General features: G+C 42.0%; 1 protein-coding gene across 3 annotated transcripts in view; it reads left to right on the top strand.

The window, feature by feature from the left end:
• mrn (general transcription factor IIH subunit 4 marionette) overlaps nt 1-12,128 on the top strand; it is a 54,185-nt gene that overhangs the window by 26,858 nt on the left and 15,199 nt on the right. For all 3 annotated transcript variants that reach the window (XM_075703981.1, XM_075703980.1, XM_075703982.1), the window contains 2 exons: nt 2,968-3,036; nt 8,590-8,673. In XM_075703981.1, coding sequence (XP_075560096.1) covers nt 2,968-3,036; nt 8,590-8,673 — 153 coding nt within the window. The remainder of the gene's footprint in view (nt 1-2,967; nt 3,037-8,589; nt 8,674-12,128) is intronic.

Raw genomic sequence — 12,128 nt, 5'->3', positions numbered from 1 at the left:
GATGCTCTGACACTCTGACGTCACGACGACAACATCCACGGCGACGTAGTCGTCGTATGCAGCGCCTCTGTCGTATGTGACCATCATTTTGGCTTTTGGTGAGTTTTGGCCGGGCTTGGCTATGGAACTGGCTGCAAGAAGCTGCACGCCAGTTCGATGGCGGCCTCTCGAACTGGCGTGCGGCTTCTTGCAGCCAGTTCCATAGCCAAGCCCGGCCAAAACTCGTCAAAAGCCAAAATGGCGGTTGGAGCGCGTTGACTACTTTAGCCCAGGCGGGTTCGGGGGGCTAAGTTGCGACGTATCATGCGGGAACGTTTTCACAGCTACGACGTAACAGCGGGGTTCCTTATACATTGGATCCTATGGAAGCTATGCCGGGACCGGATGAAAACGACGTAGCAGCCGGGAAAACGCAGCAGTGAGGAACGTAACAGCGGGGTTCTACTGTATATCAAATTATTGCCTATATCGAACAGTTGAAAAATCCCCTTGGGAATCCCATGCAAAAGTATAGCGCTATTGTTCGCGCATATAGAACTGTGCATCGGCATATTGATGTATCGATTGACATATTGACTCCGTGCTGAGCTGCGCCCCGGCAAGTGCGCTTCTCCCATCGCATCCTACCCCCGCAAGTGCACTTTTCCTCATGAAGCTCTCGCTATGTTCCCGCGATGTCACGCGCGCCGCCCCGCACTCTGAGAAAGGGGCGTGTGGGTAGAAGGCACGTGACAAGGAGTACTTGGAGTGCGATTGGGTGTGAAAGGGAAGCGGGAGGGGGAAACCACGCTGACTGCAGGCGCCCGTTTCCTGTGTTTTGGTTGGCTGGCACCGCTGGTGCAGCGAGACGAACGAGGTCAGTGCAGCTTGGGCTTGTGGTAGTGCGGAGACGCGGAGCGGTGCGTCTTTCGATTCGCTTTGTTCCTTTTATTCACGAGGCCAACGCGAAGGCTTGAGACTCGTGTGGTGCAGTGCGTTTTTCTTTCCGCTTTTGGCACGTGTTCCAGAGCCATGGCCACGAAAAAATGCAGGAATTTGGATTTTTCAACAAAGGGGGACATCATTCCACGGGTGGAGGCTGACAAGAACAAGTCGTCGGTCGCCGTGGCATTTTCGCGAGCTCTCGGCCATCCCAGGCGGCGTTACAGCACGCGATTTCGTCAGCGCTGACGACGACGTGCAAGCTGTAGCGTATCACGCTGACGCAGAGATTGTGGCTGGCATCATGGGTGACGAGGACGCAGGCTCTAGCAGCGGCGAAGGTTCCGACGAAGGGGACCAACCACCATTCACTGCAGCTGAACTTGCATCAGCTTTCAGCGTCATTCGCCGCTGTTGCTGCACAATGGAAGGAGCTGGCCTTTCTCATTTGGACACTGTCAACAAGCTTGAGGACAGCTTAATGAACTTGATAGTGCAGAAGAAAAAGCAAGCAAAGGTCACAGATTTTTTTCTTCCGAAATAAATTGCTCTGGTCATAGCGCTGTTTGTTTTTTTTATGCGTCTTGGAGGCATAGATCGGTAAGTTCCCGTTAGTCACGACATCGGGAAACTGCCTTGAGATGTGTGGAGTTGTTAGAGAAGCTTTTGACATCCATATTTTATATTTCTAATTATCGATATGTCGAACTATTTCGCGATCCCCTTTGAGTTCAATATATCCGGGATCGACTGTATTGCTTTAACATACAAAATAATAATAGAGACTATGCTGATAGATAATACTACAATAAAATATAGATATTATAGACTATTTGGAAATGATATCTAAAGAAATGAGAAGGACATACAGAATATCAGTAACATATAGTATATTATACAAGCATAACTCAGAATTGAGTGCCTAAGTGTTTGTGTGAGAAACGTGAGAAGGAATAAATCAGTGATCTAATAAGAAAGAAAAAAAAAACTTCCTTTTTGAAGTGAGATAACACACTGGTTTGCTTGATGTGAGTCTGGAGGTGATTCCAAAGTGATATGCAAGACAAGTGGATTGTTTGTCTGCCGTAGTTAGTTCGAATTAAAACTTAAAAGCAAATTGTGATAGAAAGCAAATCCAGTTGTATTATCGTTGACAAGTTTGAATCCACTTGGTATGTTACATGGCAAGGGGTTATTAAGAGATCGATACAATATGATTACTAGATGAAATTTATACAGTTCAGTAATTGTTAATACATATTCGGCAATTGCGAAGTAGTTGAGAGGCACTGCAATGAAATGGACTGAAGGTGAGAATCCTGACTGCTTGATTTTGAATGTGTTGTAAAAGAATTACATGTGTTCTCTTTACCTGGATTGGTTCTCTTTACCTGAAACCAGCTCTATCAGACACTTTTCGCTGACTTGTCATCTATTAGGAACAGCAAGCTGGACATTTGTTTTTCAGGTTATTCTTGTTAGTTTTTGCTTTGGTGTAGAAGTTAGTCATGTTATCAGAATGAATGTATGTGCATATTTGCGATGATTGATTACTGTCTCACTTTTTAATGACCAGCTCCTGTGAGTGCATTGTTCCTTGTGTGCATGTTGGTACATGTGTGCTACAGTGCTAAAAAATTAAAGCAAGAGCAGCAACTAATGCCTTTTATGTATAATTACATGCAAGTGTGAGGTAATTGCACAGCAGCCAGTTACTAAGCATGGAATAGTCCCAGGTTTACATTTTGGAGTCTGAATTAATTCACTGTTGTAAATGCTGTTCATATTCAAAACAAAAAATAATTGGAGTAGTTTCGCCATTGTTTGTGTCTGGATCTATAAGCACTGTACATGCACGTATGTACATGCATGTGTTTACATGCATGTATGTATGCATGTGTGTATATTCACCAAAAGTATTATTGCCTCTAGTCATGCCAGCCGTATCTTTGTGTATTCACAAATTCCTGTGTTATGCTATGGCCCTGGAAGCGTAGCGTACAGCATTTGTTGGTAACTGTTGCGTAAAATTTACTTTCTCTGCAGTCAAGAGGCCTGAACCTGGTGGAATGCCTGACCTTCCTTTTCCAGCTCAGTTTTCTCACACTTGGGAAGGTAGGGTGGCTTTTAATTTACTGAACAAATTTGCCTTTTCTCTTGCATAATGCTTCAATAATTAAATCATTTTGATACATGCAATTTGTATCTTGAAAAAGGCAAACCACGCGCATATTTTACATTTTTCTCTGAAAAGTGGGCTTAAAGATGCTGGGGGGCCAAGACATATGTTTATTTGCTTGATCGCATTAAACAAATTAAAACTATACCATACAATTTTTGAAAAGCGTATGCAGGTTTATACAAGTTTGAAAAATAGGGAAGTGTGTGAGCCTTGTTTGTCTTAATTGGGAAAATGGGCTGCCACATTTCTAGTATCCCTGTCGCACAGTCATTTTATATTTCCACGACCTGCTCTCATTGGAATCACTTTTTGCATGTGTCTTGAGGTTTGACAAATGGGCTTACACATGCCAGAATATGTGGTCAAGCTGTCATTATTTTTTACTCCTGTAACTGAGTGTAAAGCTGCAGTGCTGCGGTTAGTTACAATTGCACCAATAAGTATAAATGGAGTGTGAGTACTAAAGTAAAACCTCTAGTTTGTCCCTCGTTAATGCTTCAAATTGCATAATTCAAACTCGTCCTCTTGTTCTCGCAGGTGTATGCATTGTTTATTGGCAACAAACTTACTAATTGGATGTATTTGGCCACGCACTGGTTAACAACTCTCGGAGCGCAGCGAGTGCGGAGCGCTGCAAACGTGCGACGTAAAAGAGCAAAAGTAGCGCTAGCCTCAAACCTAGTACAAGCAGCAGAATACACATTGCTATAGTCATCAGTGAAATCCATACAGGAACAATTGGAACGTACGCTTCGTGCCTGTTCATGCCTTTATTTTTGAGTTTACCGCCGCACATGACACTGCTTTGGCTGCGTGCCTTCACAGCTGCGTGGTCGCTACCCACGATGGCATTGATAGCAACCACAGTTTCGTCTGCAGCGATTGCGGAAAACAATTGTTTTGACTCGGTGTGTACGATGGCTGCATGTCTATCAGAACTGCTTGGTCGCCGTCCATGATCGTGCCAGTAGCAACCTTGGTTTCATCTGCAGCAATTGCAGCAAACAGTAGTTTTATTTCAACACAGTGCAATGTGTGTGCAGCATAAAATGTGGCGGAAGCTGAAGAGGATTAAGAGTGATTCTACCGCAGCTTTCACGCTTCCGTCAAACCTGCCGGCTACATCGCAATGCTGTTGCTGATTATCTCAGTGGCGAAAAAATATGTGGGTGTGCACACGGCAGTGAAAAGCATGTCTCAGATGGAGATGTGGGTCTTGTGCTGCAGCTTCGCTGTGAAGGAAGATGCGAGGCATTCCCCGCTGTGAGTGCTAATCAGTTACGAGATGACAATTGGCAGCTTCTGCACTGTTCTTGTGGAAAATAGAAACACGATTTGCTGATTCATTTAGTGAATAAAAGTGTGTCAATGTAGTAATAATTTCTTTATTGTTCTCTTGATAACCTCAATAAATTGACATAGGGTAATTCGGGCCTTCTGTTTGCTTGCTTTTCTGCTGGCCGTTGCAGTTCCAATACTTAGGTGTATTTATGTATGGTATAACCGATGGACCATTAGAGTTAATGGCTGCCAAGAGGAGGGACGTGCAGTCAAGGACGACAGAAAACTAGGTGAGGGAATGAAATTAGGGAATTCGCAGGCGCAAGTTGGAATCGGTTGGCTCAGTACAGGGCTAATTGGAGATCGCTGGGAGAGGCCTTCATCCTGCAGTGGACGTAGGATGATGACGATGACGATGATGAAAGTTCAGTTTCAGTTCAGTGAATTTTCAGTTCTTTTGCAATATGTTAGGGTTCTGAAGGCATGCTAATTATGTAGTTAATCTTTTTATATTTGTCCAAGGTATTAATGAAGGACGCTTGTTTTGGAGAACAGGCATCCATTGGCTCAAATGTAAGTTTCGAATAGTATAATATGTTAACAGAAGCAGTGCAGCGGCTGACGAAAATGTGTGAACTTTATGATGTGCAGTGAATTAATTGACAAGCAAAGTTTGTTAAAGAAAGCAGAGAGACGTTTGCATGAATGAGTACAACTTGTCTTTTCTAGATAAGAAAAAAAAAAACACATTTAACAGTGTTGAAATGAGAAGGAAGTGCTGTTGTTATACCGGCTAGTTCTGAATTTTTCGTAAGGTTTGTGAATTTGGGCTTGTTTTACAATTTTATGAAGGTTGCATCAAATTTTACGCAAAAATCCTATTCATGGAAATTTTCACCTACCCCCTCTGAAGATATTTTCAGAAACCTTCAGTCAATCAAAGGACAACAGAGGGATACTTGCTTCCTGCATGTTTAGTCAGACGAGTTTATATACCAGGTAAAATTGGCAACATAAAAGTCGCTCAAGAAGTAACTGTTATGTCAAAAATAATGTACTCCTTGCGAGTTTAATGCTGTTCCATGTTTGTTACGGATTGTGTACAGCAACCACAGGTAAATCAGTGGGATAAATTGTGCATTTATTCCACAAAAGGTAAGCGCCCAGGTCAAATTAAAAAAATAAAGCCCACATAGCACCCCCCACCCCTCCTTCTATGGGTCATGTCTGCGGGATTTTGCCAACTCAAATGCTCACAGGTCGGCAAGTGTTTGTTATACTGTAACCACTAACTATAGTAAATAAATATGCAGTAAAATGCTTCTAGAAACTTGTTTTTTTTTTAATATTAGTTGACTTAATTTAATCTTGTCAGGACTTGCAAAATAAGTTTGAAATTTACAGTATTTCAATTAAAATACAATTTAAATTTATGTAGTTCAATAAGTTCTTATTTACTTAAAATATCTCGTGATGGTTGCTAGCAATCCTAGTTGAAAGTGCGCAGTCAATAGACAAGTGTTGATGTGTACTGTTGTGGAGAGTTGGCATTTTTTAAAAGAAAAAACTGCAATTCTTAGCTGAGCTTCCACATTTCTAACCAGCGCTCAGTCTGCCACAATTGTAGTGACACTGTTGATGGTTAAGGAAAGATGACAGTGTGAAAGCTATTGCCTGCAAAGTGATGTGAAGAGGGATGAAAGACAAATAGAAAGAAATGGTGCAGATACACGTATATACATGCATGAAATGCACTAAACCCTACAAACTCAAAAATGAAGGCTACAATGAGCCAATAAATTAACAAAATAGAGAGTGGAGCTGTGGCAGTGGCAATAAACAAAACAGTCTCCTCTGCACATCTTGTAGGTCAGTATCTAAAGAACAAAAGAGTTGCTGACAGCTTTTTAAAGGAAGGTAATGAATTTTTCACTGTAAAATATTCTTTGTTCAGTACGGTATGTGCTGTGGTACATGTGTTTAGTATATTCTCGCACTGCGCTTTTGTGAGAGTTTAGGCAACAGTAAAGCTCATTGGTACATTTTTTTGTGTGTTTCTCCTGTTGAGCTGTTTGTGTCTGTGACAAAAACACTCTTCAAGAAATGCAATCAGAAGCGTATCAGAGATCAAGTGAACCCGATTAATGACCTGTTCACAGCACTCTTATTTTGCTAATAGTCAAACCTCATTATAACGAACCTCGATTTAACTAAATTTGTAATGTAACAAACTATTTTCATTTCCTGATCCTAGTTCCATTGAAAACCTTTCTTTTTGCAATTTAACGAAGTAATTTTCAACACGGTTTTGATTTAACAAGGTTTTGGCCATTTCAAGCATTTACTTGGAGAATGTAGGGCAGGGAAATCTAGCAAAAAACTATAAAAGTGTCAGCCGAAGAAAAAGTCCATTTACAAGTGTCCTTCTGCATGAAAAGTTCGAGCAGCACAAATGCTATTAAAGTGGGCACACTGGAACGCAGTATGCAAGAAATACCGCAGTGCTACTTGTCGCACAACAACTTGCGGAAGCTGTGGGGTGCGTGGCAGCTCTGAGTGCTCGGTGAAACACAAGAGCTGACGATTCCTTCAGCACAAGGGGCTGGTGGAGAGGTGAGAGTGTGGCGACATTACCGAGCACACATTAGAGGAGGAGGGGGGGGGGCGATGTCAACGCCTCCTAGATAGCAGGCCTGTGCACTCCGCTTTATGACGTCAAGCTACTTGAACTGAAATTTCCATTGCCATGCCCGGTGTGATATAAGTAGTGACGTCAAAATCACCGTGACTTACTCGGAGCATCCCTATTAGATTTTGTGACAGTCGGGCGAGGTAGCATGACGTCATTAATCAAAGTGCACCCGCCTTGTGCTATCTAGGATGTGTTGGGGACACGCACCTATCCATCCTCTCCCCCTAGCGTGCACGTCTCCTCTCATCTACCCTTGCTGTAGCTACGCATATATGCGGGCCACGTGCTGTACCTTGCAGACAATTTATTCAAATGCAAAGGCCAATCCAAGATGGTTGGTGCCTTGGTGCGCATTTAGTTCCCATGTGTCTAGTGTTGGCGGTCGCGCAATCTCAAGTTTTCGAGGCATGGTGCGAAGAGTGGGCTCGTGTTGCGATAGCTAGTGTTCTTGGTCATTGAGCGAGATTTTGCCTGAGCGTGCGTGACACCAATAGAACTACGAACCTTATTTCATGTAGTTGTCTCTTTGCTATCGCCATCAATGCTTCTCCTTTCTGGTGAAACTGTGGCATTTTTTTTTGTCTCAGGATGAATATTCATATCTTTTTGTGCTTTCATTTTTAACTTGAGGATGTCACCTGATGAAGCCTGTGGGCACTAAGTGTGGTCAGCCATGGCGCCCAACATTTATGGTGTCGCGCAACACAACTTGATAATCTCGGACGCTGTGAGCCATGCCGATGCATTGTCCTCGGCGCGCTTTGCACCGTGTGTGCTGGCACTCATAACCTCGCTATTGTGGCCCAGCCTTCTTGCAATTTGTGTATAAGTGATTGCTGACAAGATACTATCCACCAGGAATGTTCTTGGAATTTGTGAAATGATTTTTACTGGTGAAACATCAAAACCTCGAATTAATGAAATTTGCAATTTAACGAAGTTTTTCGCTGTAAGTACAACTTTGTTATATCGAGGTTCGACTAATAGCCACTTTCTGAGATCTAAGATTTCACACTCAACTACATTAATTTTTGAAAAACTGGTGGAACACCAAGCCACCAGTTTTCGTTAAAGTCAATGCTGTAAAATTGAAAAACTGCATATGTGAATATTATAAGGTCGTGTTCTGAATTTTGGTATGTCAAAGTTGCTTTTTGCAATACATTTGAGTACTGAAGTTCTTGGTGGTGCTTGGTCTTCTATGACGAAATGTCAAGTGTTTATTTGTCTTATATGCAGATAAACGTTGTGTTCCCCCTCTTTCCCCAATGTACCTTTTTGTTCCGCAGCTGAAGCCCTCCTAAGCAGTGGGAAAATGTTTTATATATAAAAAAAAATTTGCTCTTGACGAAAGTGAAATAGGACGTTAAAAAAAGTTGTAGTCTTGTTACACAATATTCATTGTACTGTGCTCAGACTAACTTTGAAAGTAGTGACATGTTTCTAGTATTGATGTTGTCATTCTTTGCCATAGGCAGGGAGGGAGGAAGCAATTGGAATGCTTCTTTTTCAGGATTACAGCACTGAAGGCATGTCAGAATCCCTGCTAGTGTTCCTGCAGCATCTCAGGGAGTTTGGACTTGTTTATCAAAGGAAGGTCAGTTTGGAACATGTTGTCCTGCTGCATTTTCTTGGTTCATCTCTTTATAGTGTCACACATTCTTATTTATTTTCCCAGTGACTGTCTTTCATCGGGTAACAAATGTTCAAAGTTATCGCCCAGCACAAGACGCGGCTTTCTGTAACGGAAGTTTCTCTAACATTATCGCTGGCTCTACCTCTCGTTTCTGTTGTTGCCGAGCCTTGTGTAATCATATTGCATGTGTGACGAGAATAGCAGTGTACATTCTAGAACTTTTGCGAGCACTAGCAATTACGCAGGAATGTTCAGTGAGTCACGTATGAATAGCCGACGCATCTGATCCATAGATCAGATTCCGACGATCACGCTCGCTGCTTTGTTGTGCTCTGAGTGTTACTTGTTTTTGTGGGCATAGGTTCGTGTAATAAAGAGTTACTTTTGTGACTCACCGTTCCACAGTCTGATTCTTCACAAGCTGATTACTTTAAAGGGCAAGGGTATGCCACTCCATCTTTGGACTGCTGTAATGCCGGAAGTAGGCAACACACGCTTATAGAAACTTACAAGCAGGTGCAGGACGGAATCAGAAACATGAAAATAAATGGACTGAAAAGATTATTTTTTGGCAGATTTTCGGTCCCGGAGCCATGTCTTATTTTAAATACAGAATAATTTCCGTGCCCAGAAGTGACTACGCACAAGTTAAATGCATGCGCTTTATCGACACTGCGTGCAAATAAATGAAAAGGCATGAATCATACTTTGTATAATCTTTACGCACACTTGTAATTTGTGTACTTTGCATGCGCAAACATATGTTATATACCGTTAAAAATTTTTAATACTCTAATACCTGTGTCACACGGGCTATTCTCAATAGATGTTAAGTCGACAGCCTTCAAAGTTCTCAAACTTTGAACTCAACTCAACTCTCAACTCTCAACTGGCTGATTGATTCAAAGGAGTTGTATCGCTGTTATGCAGCAAACTCTCTGGCTGTTCAAATGTTTCGTCAACCTGACACCCAAGCACCTGTAGTACATGCGTTGTGACCTAAAATTTAACAGCATTAAAAATTATTTTTAATGTCTAAAAAACACATTTTCATTTTTGTATGGTTTCTAAATGCCATTTAATTTCATTTATTGTAGCCTTAAAAGGCCAGAAGGCATTACATAAGGTGACGGCTGCAGCAGGGTAGCACAATTAATGTACAGGGCTAGCATAAGTGATTCATTCATTTTGAAAAGGCTACATTTTCAAAATTATTACATGTACACACATGAAAGATAAATGAAAAGAACCACAAGCTCACCAAGTTTACACACCCTCTACAAATGTTCAATATATGCTGCTTTGGTGACGCAACACACATCCAGATGATAACCGAGCTGATTCCACACATTTTGTAGCATAGTCCTGTCAGTTGTCAGCATTTCAGCACTGATGCATTCTTTGAGCTCGACTAAGGATTGCGGTAATGGGGTACGTAAACAAGGTACGTAAACATAGTACAAACTTGGTGAGTTTGTGGTTATTTTCGTATATCTTTCATGTGTGTGCATGTAATACTTCTCAAGATATAGCCTTTTCAAAACAAATGAATCATTTATCCTAGCTCTGTATATATATGAAAAGAAACATCAGTAGCACAAGGGAAATACATTTCGGGTAATAAGAATATTTAGTTATTGTACAACTACTCAAACAAAAAGCAGTGCAATAACCTACAAAACACTGAAAAGCTAGAAGAATCGAAGGCAAGAAGATTTAATGTAAGGGAGTGTTGTTATATTTGTTTTAGTACTCTGGCAACATTGAGTCTGCTGGCTGCAGGAGCCGCAGTGTTTTTGCAATGGTGGGGGACTCTCGCTTGTTGCTCCAGGATAATAAGTTATTTTTACGTGATAAATCTTTCTTGCTACTCTATTCTTTTTCTTCAGATGCGTTTGTTATGGTTCGCTAGTGTAAACAAGCTGTTGACCCTCATCAATAATGTTTACAGTGGTCAACAGTGTTGACTTTTGCCTATCGCTTGAATGCCTTTGAGATTTTGACAGAGTTCTGGACCTTATTGACTACTTATTTCATGGTCTTCAAAACTGGTTGTGTAGCAGCACTTAACTGTTCGAGCCAATAGGCCATTGATTCAAAGGCCTTCAAAATGCCTGTGTGACATTGGTATAGGAATAATTTCATGAGAATTTAGCAGCAAGTAAGTGATTCCCTCATTAAGGAGGCAAATGATGAAAGCAGCTAGAGAGCCACACTTTTTTTTCTAGAACCTTGGCTGGGTGCGGCTCTTATATGAATTGGGCCAATGACGGCCCGCTACAGGTTTTTACTGTTTCCGCAACTGTAGTAGAGGGTAAGAGAGGTGCAAATGACATAACATTGCAGTAAACGACCTGAGATGCTGGGCCATTGTCCCTGACCAATGCTCACCCAAAAATGGCTCCCTTCTCTAGAGGTGAAATGCCACCGATCTGACTGGAAACACTGCGAAAACAGCCGAGACGACGCACCACACAAAGAAATAATGGCGCAGTTGCGTCAGCCTGAACGGCATCGACAAAAAAAGCAGCTAACGTCATCTAGTGGCAACGGAACTAACTTCGCTTTCCAGTGGGACATTTTGAATTTTTTCCCAAAATTGTGCCCTCCAAAGTAGGGGTGCGGCCCTTACATGAGGGCGGCCCTTACTCGAGTATATGCGTTATAGTGTTAAAACCACAGAAAGTTGAGCTAGTTGGCAGGGATTCATCGTTAAAGAAGTTAAGGCATGCAAGCACAGAGACAAGAGAAGAGAACCAGACAACACAAATGCCGTCATTTGTGTTGGCTGGTTCTCTTCTGTTGTGTCCGTGTTTCCACACCTTACCTTCCTTCACAATAAAAGTATAGTGATGGGATTGCTGTGCCAAAGTGCCAAAAGGCTAAAACTGTGGGGTCCTGCTACATTTAGCCAACATTGTGATAATCTGTGCCAAGACTTCACTTTTGCTATATTAAGAAAAAAAAAAACTGAACACTCGGGTTCTGTCGTTTAGTCTTTCATGGTTATCGTGCTGCCATTTTGTGCGGTTGTGAGAGCATTCAGGTGTGTTCTCTGGAGCTAGAGCAGAAGAATCAATAATACATTGCTGAAGACACGAAAAGTAGGCTTCGAGTTTTGTGGTGTGACGTGAAACCTTTAAATTCTGGTTAATTTGAAAGGAACAGCGGATGACACTGAATTAGACTGATGATGGGCGCTGGACTGAATGCAGCCTTTTCTGCATGTGAAATGTGCCACGTACTCCGAGACTCGGCAATACTTGCCATAAGTGAGCACACAAATCATGCAACAATCATGTGGTCACTGCTGTAGTCATTTGATCACTCTAATCATGCATTTAGCCTGTTCTGTGCATAAAAGTTAGCCATTGGTTGTCACTTATAGACCCTTTTCGTGGAGTAGTAGTTTGCTC

The sequence above is a fragment of the Dermacentor variabilis genome, chromosome 1, assembly GCF_050947875.1.
Source record: "Dermacentor variabilis isolate Ectoservices chromosome 1, ASM5094787v1, whole genome shotgun sequence".
NCBI lineage: Eukaryota > Metazoa > Arthropoda > Arachnida > Ixodida > Ixodidae > Dermacentor > Dermacentor variabilis.
The sequence above is the reverse complement of the archived record's forward strand: the minus strand, read 5'-3'. Positions and strand labels throughout refer to the sequence as shown.